Genomic DNA, 17,001 nt, shown 5'->3' on the forward strand with positions numbered 1-17,001 from the left:
GTAGGATTAAGGGCTCCTCTGGTCCTTTCTGTCTCTCTGCTCTGATTAGAGATTTACTGGGGCTCTGTTTTGGACCACTCTGACAATACCTTGGTAGACCAGATGGACTCAGCGCCTGCTCTCCTGAAGCTTCTAATCTATTGGGCAAGCCAGATGTGGAGTAAAAATATTCCCAAATTATCACCTATTGTCAACTGTGAGTTCCATGTAGGGTGAGTGTGGAGTGGTGAGCAGGAATCCAGACACCTGCTGTCACTTATCACCAGAGGTGCTTAGGGTTCCTTTCAGGTCTCGGTCTTCCCATCTGTGGACTCCATGCAGCTGTCAGTCCATGCACCTCTCGCTTTCCAAGTGCCAGGCCTGCACTGGCACCACAGATGAGGAGAGCATGCTCCCGCCTCCAGGAGATTTTCAGTCAGATACATAAAGACTTACCCCAGTCATACGTATCCCATTCTGAGCGTTAAGGCCTGCTGGAGAGGCACACAGGAGAAAGGGGAGTGCAGAAGTAGGAACCCCCCAACATCTGCCAATGTTTGGAGCTCCTTGCTCCATGCCAGTCACTGCCAGGTGCCTCACCCACACTGTCTTCTAATTCAGTGAACACTTCAGAGCTTTCTTTGCTCTGCTGTGTAATGTTGATCTTTTGAGTTAAAAATAAGTCCCCCGTAAGCTGGTGACTTCTATGTTGGGTGTGTGAGCAGCTGTCCTGTGCCTCTAGGCTCAGTGGGTGTGGGTGGCTCGCTAGTGTTTGTTTCTCTTGTCAGTCTTTGGGGGACGGGGGTCTCACTCACCAGAACTTTGTTTTTCTTTCTGGCTTATGGCATCCCAGGGTAATGGGGACCCTGTGGCCAAAATCCTTGTTATGTCTTGTGCTGTAGGGCAAGGGAAACAGCCCAGAGTGACTGGATAGATAGCTCCATGTTATCTTGCAAACAGGCTTGAACTTGCCTGTTGCCCCTCTGGCCTGAGTCTTGTTGGAGGGAGCTGTGTGAGAATAGCAGGCGATCGACTCAGCTTTCTTAGGTGGAACTGGATCTGCATCTCGCCTCACTTGCTGGCTGTGTAATCCTGGCTGAGTTTCCTAACCTCACTGAGCCTCCATTATAAAGTGAGGATAATACTATGTATTTTCGGGCTGTTGTACAGCTTAACTGAGATAATGCAGCTGAAGGATTTAATGCAGTGCCTGGCAAGTAGGTTAATGAATGAGCTGTTATTATTAGTCTCTTTTTTTTTTTTTATACTCTTTTAGCAAAGCACTTGTGGGTGCTCAAAGGATCTTTGAGGACTTGTGACTGGAATCATTTTGGCCCTGGGGGTGGTGATCTTGGGAGGGAGGTATCGGGGCTCCAAGTCCTTCTGGAGCCCCTGGTGGTGGAAACCTTTGGAGCTCTTCTGTGGTTGGTAAGCTCTTTGTAGGGCTGGAGGCTGAATCAGGTTTTCAGCCTCAGGGCCTTTGCACTTAATGTTCTCTCTGCCTGAAATGATATTCCCCCAGATATCTGCATGGCTAGTTCCCTTACCTCCTTCAGGTGAGCCCTGAAGGCGAGCCCTCCTTCCCTGTGAGCCCTTTCCTGACACCTTCATTTAAAATTAAGGCCCTACCTCATAACCTCCTGCTTAATTTCTGTCTGTAGATATTTCCATTACCCCTAATATTGTGCTCATCTCTCTCATTGTCTGTCTTCTTCCACCACTACCATGTAAGCTCCAAAAAGATTTTTTTTTTTTTGGGTCTGTTTTGTTTGCTGATAATTACCTAGCACCTAGACTAGCATCCAGCACAGAACAGATGCTCAATCAATAGTTATTGAATGAATGAATGCAGGAAAGAAGCTTCTGTACTAAGTCACAAAAGTCAGATTCCTGAAATCATTTTGCACAGGGGTTTCAGATGAAATAAAGCCAGTGAAATCGAACAGAGTAATGCAGAGCACTTGCTGCGCAAGCAGATGGTGCTTTGATGGAAAGTACATCTGTTCATTAGAACTGGAAGGAGGAAGGTGACAGTGTCAGTTTGTATATTAAATATTAGTCAGGGGGTTTTCTTTTTCTTCTTTCTTTTAGAAAAGTTAGCGTACATATAAATGGAACTTCGGATTGGATGACTTGCTTATCCCTTTGGGCACAACATTTCACTTTAAAGATCACTGATTTAGTGTAAGACTTTCATTTCCCCTCCGCAGAGAGGGGAAGGGACTGCCCACGATCCCACAGTGAGTTAATAGTTAGACTATTTATTCATTCGATAAGTGTTTACTGGACATTCCCATCAGAGCTAATACCCTGCTGGGCGCTGGGGATGCAGTGATTCAGGGTCCCGCTTCTTCTGGACCCCATCAGTAGGACATGAAGCTCATGTGTTTTGACTCCCAGGCCAATGCTTTTTCTTATACTCCACATTGCACCTCACAGTTGACTGCTGTTCCAGATGAACTGGCGGTGCAGCGAGGCTGCTGAAAGAAACTGACGGTGTTCTTAGGTCACATGCATAGAGGCAGAGTGTCCAGATCAAAGGAAGTGACTGTCCTGGCCTGCTGTACCATGGGCAGACCAGCCTGTGGTGCTGTGTCCTCTTCTGGGTTCTGGGGACTGCCTTCCAGGGCTTTGATTGTCTAGGATGCTTCAGCGGCTCGGCCAGCCCCCTGACCTACTGCTGTTGTCCTTCCAGCCAGGCGGGTACCACGGCAGGGGCTGAGCCACCCTCATGGAAGGGCGAGGACCATACCGGATCTACGACCCTGGGGGCGGCGTGCCTCTGGGAGAGGCGTCCTCAGCTTTTGAGCGCCTAGTGGAGGAGAATTCCCGACTGAAGGAAAAAATGCAAGGGATAAAGATGTTAGGTAAAGCAGACCCTGCCCTCTCCCTGCAGAGCTCCTCCCTCAGCCTGCAGTGCTGACTGGCGCATGCTTCTGCTCAGGCCCCCTCTCTCCCTCCCGGCCCAGCATTGGCTCCTGCCTTACAGCTGTGTCTCTGTGCACTCCTCTAGCAAGGTGGCAGTCTTCCCAGCCCTGCATTCCCAGCACCTCAGGACCCTGATGACCAGATTCAGAACACTGTGAGGGACTGAGAAGGAGGCGTGTGGGGTGGTGGAGAGGGAGCCGGCAGGCTCAGTTGGCAGACAAGGGGAATAGCCATGAATAGGCCATCTACCAGAAGTACCAAAACTGGGGAGAACTGGCATCACCAGGGCAACCACGGGCCAGTCCCCAAGTGTTAGAGCAGGGAGTCCAGCTTGGCTTGAAGCAGGGCAGGAGGAGACCCCTTGCTTCCTGGCTCTCACCCAAGCTGTCGCCACTGCCCAGGACCAGCCCGCTTCCCTCCACATGGCTGACCGGTCCCTGTCTGTCAGCACCCAGCTCAGATGCTGACTCTTCCTCCATGCGAGGTGTTCACTGATTTCCCCATGCAGAGGGGCCCTTTCCTCCAGATTCCTAAAGCTCTTCCTTCACCTCACTGTCCCCTTCTCTGGCCTTGGGCTTTGGGAGTTTAGTATAGCTCCCAATTTCCCAAATGCTTTCTCCCTGCTTGGCAGATCTCTCCTAGGAATGGCAGATCTCTCCTTGGAATGGCAGATTGTCGAAGGAGGGATGGTGTTTCCCTGTCTCCACTTATACAAGAAGGCAAACAAGGCCCAGAGGGGTGGTGGGTGGTTGATGTTATGGAAGGTCTCCTCTCTTCAGGGAGCCCCTGGCTGCAGTCTGTAGGCTGTGGGTAGCCCCCCTTGGGACCATGATGGTGGGCCTGAAAGAGCCCCTGGCTTTGTGGAGTCTTCAGTCAGGTGTGGCAGGAATGGGGCAGGAAGAGGGTGCTGGAGGCCAGAAGTTTGTTCCAGATTCCCCTCTGCTCCTTTCCCCCTGGTTGCAGGGCCTCTTCTTTATCAGGCTATTTCTGGCCATGAGCTGGAATGATATGTGTCCCACTGAGCCCACGAGGTGATGCAGGGAGTGAAGCCCAGGACCTGAAGCACCAAACCCAGACAGAAGCAGGCATAGGGGATCAGGGTGGGAGAGCCGGCATGCTTAACTGAGTAATATTGCTCCTCCGTCCCCCGTTGTCTCCCCAGGGGAACTTTTGGAAGAGTCCCAGATGGAAGCATCCAGGCTGCGGCAGAAGGCAGAGGAGCTGGTCAAGGACAGTGAGCCACTGCCCCCGTCATCTCCCTCTTTGGCCTCCTTCAATGACCTGGCTGAGCTCGCAGGTACGAGGGGAGCCCAGGCAGTCCTCTGCCCATAACCTCACTCTCTAGGCCCTTAACCGAGGACTCCCTTCTGAGTCAGAAATCCGCCGCTCCTTCGTTTATCCTTAGGCTGCAGGCTGTCCTCCCAATCATGTTCTGGCTACAGCATCCACCAGAAGGTCAGATTTGGAAAGGACCTCAAAATAATCTTGTCCAAAAATGGCTGGTGACTCAGCAGTCCTGAGACCCTGGCAGACATTAGAAATGGATAGCAACAATCAGCTCCTTCTAGGATGTGGGCTCAGGATCTTTATCAATATAACTTACTTAGCGCATATTTGATGAGCAGTTCCTATATGCCAGGCATCGTGCTCCAGGCAACACCTTCAGGTCGCTAGAGTTGGCATCTGAGTCAGAGGCTTTCTGGTCTGCCTTGCCCCGCTTCCATTTTACAGGTGGGGAGGCTGAGGCAGAACCGGGTTTGCCTCTCGGCCTGCCGCAGCACCTTTCAGATGTCAGGTCCACAGACCACCTACTAAGGGAAAGCGCCGACTGTGACTTAGGGTTAAAGTCCTGTGTGTGATCACGTGCATTCCTCTGGGATGTCTCTACATCCAGGGCAAGGTCTGAAACTAGGGAAGAAAAGGACTCAGATGGTTCCTGCTGCAGCCCAACCTGCGGCCTCAGCCCAGGCCAGTATGCCAACCTTCCATTCGGCTGCTGGTGACATTTACTGAATGGACACATGGAGGAGATGATGATCTCAGAGTCTGCTGTGCTGCAGGCAGCGGGCATTGCCAGCTTCCACTTGTCCATTCAATAGTATTTTCTTTTTTTAAAAAATTATGAAAGTATGATAACATATTTACAGGAGACTAGGAAAATATAAAACAAGATTTTATATAACTACTACTGTATTCAGTAGTAGTTTCTGAGTCCTGGATGGATGCCAGGCTCACCTCAGGAAGGAACCATGCAGCTACTCTCAAGGGGCTCCCTGGGGCAAGAGCCCCAGGAATTCAGGGAGGGAGAGCTCAGTTCTGCAATTGCCAGCGGGTCAATGGGTGACCTTTCTGTGCCTGTTTTCTTACCTTTAAAATGGGGATACAAAGCTGTCTTGAGAATTGGCCAGGATAGTAAATATAAAAACACTTTGTTAATTGTAAATTGTCATCCGTGTCATTATTGAGGTAGGTCCAAAGTAGCAAGGAGCAATGATCACCTTGGGATTTTCCCAGTGAGAGCAGGCAAGATGGTCTCTGCCCAGGTTCTGCCCTGTTGTTCCAGGGCCATCATCCTGGGACCACCTCCCGTCTCCCCAGACTCGTGGAAGGAACTCTGAGAACTCTCCGTGCCAAGGCCATTCTTAAGGGGGTGGCATCTGGGCTTTTCCTCTTTCTCTGCTTCTCACACACGTTTTCTCATTTCTCCAGGAAAAGACACAGCTGTCCCAGCAACTCCTGCTGACCCGGCACACCCAAGCGACAAGCCAGAGCCAGTCCCCAAACCTCCATCTAGTGTAAGTTGCATTTGGAATCATGACAGAAAGTTGCCTAGATCTCAAGTTCCCATTGGCAGAATAGGAAGAGAGATGTTTGGAGTCAGGATACCTCTGACTTGCTGGCTGATATTGACGAGTTGATTTCAGTCTCTCTGGGGCCTTGGTTTCCTCATTTGCAAATGAAGGTCAGAGTTCAGTCTGACCAGGAAAACCCTGATATGCACAAGGAGTTCCTCCCATCTGCCAGGTTGTGTAATGTTAAGCACGTATCGACTGCACAGTGCTTGGAAAGTAGGCAGATGTGACAGGCAGCTCACCTTCTCAACAGGGGCTCCAAAACTGTCTTCTGCAGATTTGCCTTGAGAAGGTCTACTTGGTATCCTAGGACTGGAAGGCACTCAGGTGGTCATATCATTTAGAGTCTCCATCCCACAGATGAGATTCAAAGAGAGAAGAATGTTTTCCGAGGTCCTATAGGACAGCTGAGGAAGAGTAGAGGGGAAAGGGAAACTTTCTGGGGCAGTGCTGAGGCCCAGATAGTTGGCGGCCGGGGGCTCAGCAGAAGCTGAGCACAGAGATCCCTCGATCCCTGCCCTTTCCTGGGATAAGGGAAGGCTGAATTAACCTTTGTTCAACCCGGTTTAGCAGCAGTCCCAGAGCCAGTTGTTGGTCCAGCGGCCCATCGGTTGGTTGTACAACCAGCATCTGCTACTTGGAGTGGCTGGGAGACATGGCAAAGTCTGGACTCCTGGTTCACCCTAGATTTGCATGTGTCCTGAAAAAGTCTCTCTAAGTTTGCCAGTTCCTCATAAGACTTACCTCCCCTGGGATCTCTGGAACTGGGTTGGCAAGGTGGGCACAGGACTGCTGTGGCCGTGGCCACACTGACTGCTGCCTGTGTTTCCCAGATGACCAGTCGGAGACTCCTGGGTCTGGGACATGGCTCAGGTGCCATCACAGGGATGTTGGATTTGTGGTCCTTGAAATGCAGTCCTACTTTTGCATTTATTGGTGAGAGGCCCTCAGTTTTCTCCTCTGTCCAATGGGGATATAACCTTCTGACCACTCCCGCAGGTTGCTTGGAGAAAAAATGGAGTTCATGAAAACATTTTATTTTTATTCTTTTTTTGGCTGTGCTGCACAGATGTGGGATGTTAGTTCCCAAGAACCTGTGCCCCCTGCACAGAGTCCTGACCACTGGACCACCAGGGAAGTCCTCATGAAAACACTTTATAAGTGCACGGCCATTTAAAAAAGATAAGATCCTAAAATGCTAAGTACTTTGAAGGTCAGCTAGCCCAGTATCCCTGTTTTACAGATGAGGAAACTGGCCATGGAGGATGTGACCTCAAGTCACACAGTGGGCTGCCCAGCAGACTTGTTGGGATTTATTCCTGCTTCGTGGTTTGTGAGCTCAGCCTGGGCTGGCTCCTCCCACATGGAGGGGCTGCCCGGAGGACTTGGATGTGAGAAGGGATTTTTGTCCCTCCATTCTCTGCCCCCTCCGTAGTCTCAGCTATAGGGTCCATAGAGGAGGGCCGAGGGGTTTTCTCCCAGGCGTCCCCTGACTCCCTTTTTCTATACAGAGCACCTCCTCTGAATTTGAAGTGGTGCCCGCCGAGGGGCCTTCTTCACCGGAGAGCAGCGGCCACACCAGAAATACGATGGTGAGTGGACGGCAGGTCCCTGGGAACATCCCGCATCTCCTCTCTGTTTCAGTCACCTGGCCCCGGGTGAGAGGCACAGGACACGCTCACATCCCCTGGGCAACTCGGAGTCACTTGGGATAGGCTCGAGAGGCCAGCGCTGGGGGGTGTTTCTCGCTCACATATGCAAATACGTGACTGGTGACTTCCCCGTGGGCCACACGAGTACCAACCATTGTGAAAGTCCAGGCACGTTGCCAGCCCTGCTGCCTCCGCCAAGCGCCCAGCACCTCTGCACACTATGACTCAGCCTTTGGTCCTGTGGGCTTGTAGCCCAGGTAGAGTAGAAAGGGTCAGAGAAACCCAGAGCAGCTTGAGGCAGGTGACTGGCATTTTGTGCAGGCTCTTGGGTCCCCCCAGGCTTCCCTTTGGGGCATGTAGGTAGGAGGTTAAACCTTGCGCTCACACGCGCACAAACATACACAGTCTACCAGCTCTGAGGTGTCTACCTGGTCCCCACTTTACCCTACTTTGCTGCCTTTATTCCAACTATGTCGCCCTGCTCTCTCTTAAAATGGCAGACTTACTGGAGAACCATTGAGAAAGGCATGGAACATTCTTCAGAAATCTTCCACTTCTTACCCTCTCCTCCTTCTCCCTCCCTCCTCCCTTGGAGATATTTTGATTGTTATACAGGCAGCAGGTCATCTAACCCTTCGCTGATGCCTCGGTTTCCGCTGCCTTATTTTGGGCACGAATGTTGCTCTTTAAAGTGAAAGGCTTTGGGAAGTGGGAACTGGGGAGCAGAGGGAAGTGAGGCAGAAACTACGGTTCCCATTACAAACCTTGGAGAACAATGTGACTCTTTAAGCTGTGAACAGTTGATTAAAATGTTAAAATTTCAAGTTAAATGCCGGAAAATACATTAACATAAAAATTAAAAATATTGCGTTAGCAAGGCAAGATACAAAAAGGTTGCTCTTTGGTTCACTGATTGTCTCTTGTATGTGTCAGTCCCCGGGGTGAGGTCTCCATCAGGCCCACACAGCTTACACTAGCGAGGCTCTGGGGACACAGGGCAGCTCTGGGTATCGGGAAGGTTCTGTGTTTCATCCTCGGGGAATGTCAGCCCCCGGTCCTGTTGTGTCCCTGAGGGTTCTGAGAAGCTGGCCAAGGAGGCACGATTCCCCCGTCCCCACCCTGCTCCCCACCGCCTGCTCTGGAAGCATTTCACTCTATGACCCTGAACTTCATCTCCTCAGTAGGTTCGTCCTTCGCCCCATCGTGAGCTTAGTCTGTGCTGAGCAAAGACAAGACAGCCTCCCTGTCCTCCGGGAGCTTGCAGGCTAGTCGGAGAGGTCTGAGAGATGACACAGGTCACCAGCTTTAAAAAGAGTACCATTGGCCGCCTCAGACCCTGTGTGGAAAGAGGCAGTGCGGGAATGAAGGCAGAATTGAAGCAGCAGCAGCACCTGTTAGAGTGAGGTGCTGACGGTATGAGGGAGCCATTCACTGGACACCGTGCTGTGGCCCTCAGGGCATTTCCACTGCTGCAGAGTTCAGACGAGGGAAGTCGCTGCAGATGGAGCATCGGGAAGCCCACGGTCTGGCCCTGGCTCTGCCACTGACTCATGGGGCAACTTTGCTCAGCCTTCTTCTCCCCACACTTTGGTTTTTAGACCCGAACCTTGAGGCTTCATGTAGCTCTGACGTCCTGTGACTCGCATCAGTGTGATGGAGGGCCTGCTAGAGCCGCTCACAGGCGGGCAGGGCCAGGAAGGATAAACAGAGGGAACACCAGGGGAATGAAGGCTAAGGAGACGTGGGGCCTGGGGGCTCAAGCAGGGGAAGGTGGGCACTCAGGTGCCTGGCTGGGGAGCTGGGGGCTTAAGACAGTCAGCTGTCAGGTACCCCTGTGGATCCTTGGACATGGTGTTGGCATAGCTAAGGCAGTCTGTGTTCTAGACAGAGGAGAGAGAGAGAGTGACAGGTTCTGAGACTGGACTATCTTGCCCATGGTTTGCTTCCTATCTTAATTCTCTACTAGACTGGGTATCTTTGAACTATACAGAGCTATGATTCTCTCTCTTTTAAATTAATTAATTATTTTTGGCCGTGCTGGGTCTTCATCGCTGCGCACGGGCTTTCTCTAGTTGTGGTTAGCAGGAACTAAGCGCTTGTTGTGGTGCACAGACTTCTTACTGCTGTAGCTTCTCGTTGCAGAGCATGGGCTCTCAGCATGCAGTCTTCAATAGACGCGGCTCATGGGTTCTAGAGTGTGGGCTCAGATGGATTTAGTTGCCCTGCAACATGTGGGATCTTCCCGGACCAGGGACCAGACCTGAGTCCTCTGTATTGGCAGATGGGCTCTTAACCACTGGACCACCAGGGAAGTTCTAGAGCTATGCTTCTTAGTGTGTTTTGAGTCTCGGGTCCTTTGAGAAGTTGGTGAGTGCTTGGACCATTGCCCAGAAGACACTGGTACAGACATGACGGACAGTCTCGATGTCTGCTGGCCGAGCCTTGCTGAGTGGAAGCAGCAGTGCTTAGACAGAGGGATATTGTTCCCTGGGCTTGCTGCTTTCATGTGTCAGTCAGTTCACCTCCAGGGGACCCTGTGGGGCGGAAGGGAAGAAAAGGGGTGTGTGCGTGCAGGAGATGAGGATTCCGAGGCCCCATAAACACGTGACTGACCCAGAGGCCCTTGGCGAGGCCAGAGTGTGGGAGGAAGGCGGCTCCATTACTGGTGAGACAGCCAGTGGCCCGGGAGTCCTGGGGCCTGCCCTGTGAGTCAGCCCCAGACAGGGAACCTGGGTAACTGGAGAATTTCCCCAGGCTGAGCTGGGATCAGAGGGGGAAACTGAGTCATGAGGAATGGGGAAGCAGAGGGAGAAAGGCTGGAGAGGCCTGCTCAGACCGTGGTGAAGAGCGGTCCGCCCCCACCCGCCACCCCCAGGAGCTGGGCCCCCTGCCCCAGGAGGACAGCACCCTGATGCTGCACCTGCAGCGCCTGGAGACCACCCTGAGCGTGTGCGCCGAGGAGCCCGACCACAGCCAGCTCTTCACGCACCTGGGCCGCATGGCCCTCGAGTTCAACCGGCTGGCCTCCAAGGTGCACAAGAACGAGCAGCGTACCTCCATCCTACAGGTGAGGCCGGGCCCGGGGCGGGTGGCCCGGGATTGGCCGTGTGGTTCCCCCTCTGCTTCCTCCAGCTCTTCTGGGGCATCCAGGGGACCACAGGGACTTCTGAGGGCATGGTTGGGGACCCGTCTCGGGCTTCTTGTTCAAGGTGGTGAGCAGGGTAAGGAACTTGTGTGAGGGGACGAGGAAGGAAATTGGGAAATGGTGGGGTGGGTGATGCAAATTTCATGGTTGGGGTGACTGTGGAGGCAGTGGATGCGGCAGGTTGGCAGCATCCTTGCCTTTGTTCTTCACATACAGGTGTGGACAGGGAGGGGACAAGCCCCTTGTATGTTACTGCCCTGCCCCCTGAAGCAGGAGCATCATTATCCCCACTTTACAGGGGGGGCTGTAGCCCTCGAGAGGTGATTTTTTTTTTTTTTTTTGCCTAAGATCCCCTAGTTAGTAGATGGTGCTCCTAGAATTTGAACCTCTATGTCTTATTCCAAAGTCCATGCTCTTAACTACCGTCTCAGCCTGCCTCCCCAGTGGAGGAGGCTTCCCCTTCATAACCCTCCCTATGCTATGAGAATGAAGTTAGATTTCCTTCCTAGGCCAGGCGTACAGCAGAGTGATTGTCACACACACAGACACACACATACATTCTTTTTCAGATTTTTTTTTTGGCCATGCTGTGCGGCATGCAGGATCTTAGTTCCCCGACCAGTTATTGAACCCATGCCCCTGTGTTGGAAGCACAGAGTCTTACTCACTGGGCCTCCAGGAAGTCCCATCCCTTATTTTCCTATCAGGTTCCTGTTTGTTTTCTTCTTAGCTCTTACCATAGTTTGTAATAATTTTATTAAGTGGTTTCTTTGTATTTGTTTTTTTCCTTATGCTCCCTGCTAGAATGTAGGCCTCACAAAAGGGGATGTCCACCACTGCCAGTGTCTGGCACTTCATAGGTGCGGAATGTGCATTTGGTAAATGAATGAATGAATGAACAAATGGACTCACACGTGAGCCACTTTGAGGGAAGATAGTGACCTTTATGATGACCTCTCTGGATCTGCTTTGTGCCCAGGGTATTTGCCTCTTGCCCAGAAGGATAGCACGTGAGGCCTCATCCTGACCTTCTCTTAGTGCCCAAAGCAGGATGTTCTGTTCTCTGGAGGCCCCACCCAGGGCCGTGGCATCCTGTGTATTTTCCCAGGCTGTGGGTGGAGGTAGATTAATCAGGTCCCTCCCCATTCTTTCATTGATTTGTTTCTTGGTTCCCTCAGCATTTCCAAGGCCAGGCATGGCATGAGGCCTCTGCTGGGCATTGCAGTCAGGCATAATGGTTTTCTGCTCCTTCACATCTGATCACCCTCGAGTTCCAGGCTGTCACAGGGGCTGGATTTGGCTGTGGAAACAAGCAGCTCTGAAATCTCCCTGCATACTATAAACATTTTCCCTCCTGTTCTGTGTGGCAGGGGCTTGTTTCTGCTTTGTAAGCTGAATTGTGTAGCTTTGGGAAAGCTGTGAGGCTCCACTGAGGCGGTGAGTGGCAGAGCACCCCACTGTGTATGGATCACAGGTTAGGTGCTCACTAGATATCTGTTGAAAGATTGAGTCGTTTCGTCCTGACCTGGTGCATCACCGTTACTAGTTAGCCACTCCCTTCCTTCCATCTGTGAGGCCCTGAATCTGGCTGCCCGTCTTCCACGTCCCCCACCTCACAGCACTTCAAACACGCATCCTCAAAGGTTATCGAGGGCCTGGCAGCTGACGAGGCTGTTGTATTCTCCCGGTCTTGTAGGTCCTCATAGCAGCCCTGTAAGGGAGGCAGGAGAGGTGCAGTTTCTCCATTTTGTAAGGGAAGGAAATGTGCCTCAAAAGTGAGGGAATCCTGAGCCACACTGGAAATTGGTGAGGTCTTGACCCAATACCCTGTTTTCCCACTTGCCAGCTGACAACCTCACAACCGGCCCCCCTCTGATGCCTCATTCATTCTCCAAATCGCCTAAGCTCTAGGCCTCTTAGGACTCAGGTCTTCACGGTCCTTCATTAATTTGGCAGTTCAGTCATTCGGTTGTATGTTCCTTCAGTGGGATTGAGTGTTGAGCTGTGCTGGACCCTGGGCTAGGTGGGGGTCCTGCAGGGGACAAGAGAGTGGCGAGGGGATCCCAGCCTTCTGGAAGCTTGTGGACTAGTAGGGGTGGGGTGGGTGGACACAAAGAAAGTAATGACCCTGATGATTCTGTGGCTATAATTGTCACAGGTACCAGGAGGGTGAGGGCAGAGGACTGTGGGCAAGGATAAAGGAGGTGACCTGGCTTACCTGAGATGTGGGAGTCAAGGAGGACTTCTCGGAGGAGGTTTGACATTTAGGCCAAGACCGGAAGCAGGAGTAGAAGTCAGCCAGGGGACAGCTGGTGTGGAAGAGCATTTTAGGCTGTGGGAACAGAGGAGGAGGGATGACCTTGGAGGACCAGAAGGCCTGTGGCTGACTCTTGGTCAGGCCTCCTCATGGCTGGCTTCTGAGGGAGCTGATGCCAAGAGGAGCCGGGGTGGGACTTTGGCTTGACCCCTGCTGTCCCAAGAGGAATTGGGGCATGCAGTGGGGATATTGTGTTGGGACATGGCGTGGTTATAGTGCCTCCCCCGACCTCCAGCATCATTCTGCATTTTGGGTGCACTCCTTCCCTTACTTTGCCCCCATCTCCCTCTGTCTGCCTTGCAGACGCTTTGTGAGCAGCTTCGGAAAGAGAACGAGGCCCTGAAGTCCAAGCTGGATAAGGGCCTGGAACAGCGGGATCAGGCTGCTGAGAGGCTGCGGTAAGTCCAGGCTCCTCAGAGAAGGCGTGACGAGCCAGGTGGGGAAGAGGCGGGCAGTGGTGTATGGAACTGATTTCTGGGTTGAGAGCATTGAATCCTGTGCCCAGCTCTGCTTTGGATGTCAGGTCTCTTGGTCCTCCTCGTCAAGTATTTCCTCTGGTCCATTTAATACCGTGAGGAGTGTTTGTGTATAAAGTGCCTTCAGAGCTTCAGAAGGTCTGGACGAAAGTACACTCCTACCTTGGGAACCTGCCTGTTAGCAACAGCTTGCTGGCTGTTGGAGATGGAGCTCTGGACTCTGCTGCCCTCTGCTGGTCACCATCTTGTCCTGCTCTGTTTCCTGAGAACCGTCATGGAATGCTCTTCTGGGCTGGCTCCTGGTCTCAGACTTAGTTGTACATCAGAATCACCAAGGGTCAGGAAAGGCATTGCAAGTTTGCACTCTCCACCCTCTCTCCTGTGCTGAGATTCTGATTCAGTGGGTCTGGGGCGAGACCTAGGTGTCTGCATTTTCCAGTGGGCCCATAAGCATGTTTTCTGTAGTTAGAGTATATAAGTGGGTCAAGGATCACCCCAGAGAAACACTGGTCTTGACCATCAGAGCTCAGCCCTTTTGAGATCATGTGGGCCAAACCCCTCACCCTGCAGAGGGAAACTGAGGCTATTTTCACATGGAACCCAGCTGGCAAACAGAATACGAAGAAATCCATATTTCAGTCATGTGTGAATCCACATCACCATTTGTCTTGTATCTTTTATCACCTACTTTATTATTTACTTAAGAATTTAATTTGCATCATGTTTTTACTGAAGATTATTATAAAGAAAACTTACACTAGAGTAACTGGAAAACAACATTACTTGGAATAAATAGAAGATGCCTCCAACAATAAATACAACAAAAATGGAAAGATGATTAATTCTGGCGAATTGCCCACTGAAGGCTCTGAACCTCGAAGGCTGCTCTTTCTCAGTCAACACAGGACATTTGCAAGTGCTGGAGAGGCGCTCAGGACCTATGAGCACCAAACTGAGACTTACCCTGTGCAGGATGTCTGAGGATAATTGGAAAGGGTGGAAGTTTCTCAGAGAGCGTGATCCAGGGTTATTTCTTTATTTGGCCGCACCATGCAGCATGCGGGATCTTAAGTTCCCTGACCAGGGATCAAGCCCACACCCCGCAGTGGAAGCCTGGAGTCTTAACCGTTGGACCACCAGGATGTCCCAGTCCAGGGTTATTTAATGCAGTGTGGATGTATCCTGAAGATCTCACGTATACAGACGTCCCATAGTTGGGGATGGATTGTTGGTGAAGATCAGAGAATTCCAGAGAGGTCGTGCAGAGTGGCGTGAGGATGCCATTTGTAGTTCCACCTGAGGGCAGGTCTCAGGTACTCTCCTTACTCCCCAGGACTCAGCTTCAATTCAGACAAGTAAGATGTCTGAGACGCCCTGTCTCTACCTACCCGGGGCCGGCAGTATGACCTCTCTGTTTGCCTCCAACCCAGGGAGGAAAACCTGGAACTTAGGAAGTTGTTGATGAGCAGCAGTAAAGACGGTGCCTCCGGGCGGCCAGGCTCACCAAAGATGGAAGGCGCAGGCAAGAAGGGGGCGGCGGCGCTGCAGCAGGTATGTGGTCAGAAACTCCTTCCCCAGAGCCCGATGGCCAGTGCCCAGCCTCCGGGGCAGTGAGCCAGTCCCACTGCTGGAAGGTTCTAGTTGTTAGACAGCATTTCCTTGGCTTGTTCTGACAGTCCACCTCCCTGGAGCTTCCACTTCTCAGCCCATATTCTGCTGCCAGCCACAGGGAGCGTCCCATTCCCTGGAACATATGCTTAGCCTGTGGGCTGTGACTGTGTTTCTGCGGGGTCCCCATACCTTCTCCAGGCTGAATAGCTGCAACTCCTTCAGTCATTGCTCATAAAGGCGGTGTCGAGTCATTTGTGCTGTCCGGGCATCTCCCCTAAACTCATTCCAGTTTGTCAGTCTCTCTTATAGCGTGGCTCCCAGAATCAGTTTAATGTCTCAGATACTCCTAGTGAAATTAGGAGGTTAGGTTGAGAGAGCCCCTGAGGGGACTGTGTTAAGCTCCTGTGGTCGTGCTCCGGGAGCCTCTGACATGCAGAGAAGAGGGTGTGGGCTGACTCAGCAAGGCCTGCGAATGCCCTGGGCCCACTTGCCTCCTCCCCACTGCTGCTCGCAGTGCTGGCTCACATCCAGTTCCTGCATGGGAGCTGGCTGGCCCCTCGCCTGGTCTGTGTCTTCCTGCAGAGCTGAGGAGCAGCTTTTTACTGACATATTTTTCTCCTCTAATGAGGTTTAATGGCTGCACTGCCATCAGTGTCTTTAACAATCCCCACACTTGTGTAATAGCAATAATTATCCTAATAACTTAATTCCTTATTACTATGTGACAAGGTAGAATTTACCCAGGATTTATAAATTCATTATCTGATTTGGACTTCCTCTCTACATGTCAGGGAGGCAGGGCGGGGACTCTTAATCCATGAGACTGCCATGGCTGTTTATGGCAGGAGGTTTGGAGAGGCCATGTGACATCACACGGTCCAGATTCCTGTATCCACCTGCTGCTATCAGGCAGACGTGGGGCGACAGGACGACATGCCGATGAATGGCCTTCTGATTCACAGCTCATGAAGCCCCTCTCTTCTTCTGTTTATGCCTCACATCAGGGCCTGCCTTGTCTGCCCTCTTGTGGGAGTGCCTTATGGATTCTCCTGATCTCCTCTGGATTCACAGTGGTGTATAGGCAGCCCTCTTCACTTTTCCAAAGCCCTTGACATCACTGGTGTCTAGAAAGGCCAGATGCTCTTGTGCCTTGCCAGGGAGGAAGGTCTCATAAGAGGCTTGCATAGCAGGTGTTGGTGAAGCCTGTGCCTTGCAGTTACATGTGGGTTAAATGCAGGTTCAACCCACCTCTTGTCAGCGCTGCCACCTTGGACAGGTTACATGAACTTTCTGACCTCAGTTTCCTCCTCTGTGAGATGGAGATAATAACACCTACCTCAGAGGATGATTGGAGAGTTCAGTGATGTGATGCCTGTGAAGTAGATTTAGCACTTGGCAAGTGGTAAACTGAACACTGACGGTCACTTTTAGTGACAGATGTGGTCTCTCTTCTCTGTGGACAGGGGCTTCCCTGGTGGCTCAGCTAGTGAAGAATCCACCTGAAATGCCGGAGACCTGGGTTTGATCCCTGGGTTGGGGAGATCCCCTGGAGAAGGGGACCCACACAGTATTCTGGCCTGGAGTCCAGTCCATGGGGTCACAAAGAGTCGGACACGACAGAGTGACTTTCATTCACACTCACTCAATCTCTGTGTAGCTTAAGGGTGCACCTCCAGGAGCACCCCGCTCTTCTTCCTTCCCCAGTAATGTTAAGCACAGCTCCCCTCCAGGAGGCATCAGGCTTCTAGGGGCAGGCCCATCTCTCACTTTTCTTAAAGGATGTGGCGTCCCTGGAGGACTCCCCTAGCCCTCTCCCCTTCCTTCTGGGTTCTGTGGTGTACTTACAGACCTTAGCCTGCAGGAACACTTGAGCCTCACAAGTTCATTCGGGCCAACCCTGCCAAGTCGCAGGGGAGTGAGTGTGTGTGTGTGTGTGTGTGTGTGTGTGTGTGTGTGTGTGTGATGGGGGGAGTGGGAGGACGAGGAGTGGAGAGAATGTGGACAGTGACGCCAGGACAAATGCTGTCAGGCCTACAGGATG

General features: G+C 52.0%; 1 protein-coding gene across 8 annotated transcripts in view; it reads left to right on the forward strand.

Moving 5' to 3' along the window:
• The window catches only part of TNIP1 (TNFAIP3 interacting protein 1), a 44,821-nt gene that overhangs the window by 13,056 nt on the left and 14,764 nt on the right, over nucleotides 1-17,001 (forward strand). For 6 of the 8 annotated variants that reach the window (XM_025292395.2, XM_025292387.2, XM_025292391.2 and 3 more), the window contains exons 2-8: nucleotides 2,675-2,846; nucleotides 4,070-4,204; nucleotides 5,617-5,702; nucleotides 7,271-7,351; nucleotides 10,287-10,478; nucleotides 13,177-13,271; nucleotides 14,780-14,900. In XM_025292395.2, coding sequence (XP_025148180.1) covers nucleotides 2,711-2,846; nucleotides 4,070-4,204; nucleotides 5,617-5,702; nucleotides 7,271-7,351; nucleotides 10,287-10,478; nucleotides 13,177-13,271; nucleotides 14,780-14,900 — 846 coding nt within the window. In that variant the 5' untranslated portion in view covers nucleotides 2,675-2,710. The remainder of the gene's footprint in view (nucleotides 1-2,674; nucleotides 2,847-4,069; nucleotides 4,205-5,616; nucleotides 5,703-7,270; nucleotides 7,352-10,286; nucleotides 10,479-13,176; nucleotides 13,272-14,779; nucleotides 14,901-17,001) is intronic. The other 2 variants (XM_025292388.2, XM_025292394.2) reach the window with 2 other exon arrangements.

This window comes from Bubalus bubalis, chromosome 9, assembly GCF_019923935.1.
Source record: "Bubalus bubalis isolate 160015118507 breed Murrah chromosome 9, NDDB_SH_1, whole genome shotgun sequence".
NCBI lineage: Eukaryota > Metazoa > Chordata > Mammalia > Artiodactyla > Bovidae > Bubalus > Bubalus bubalis.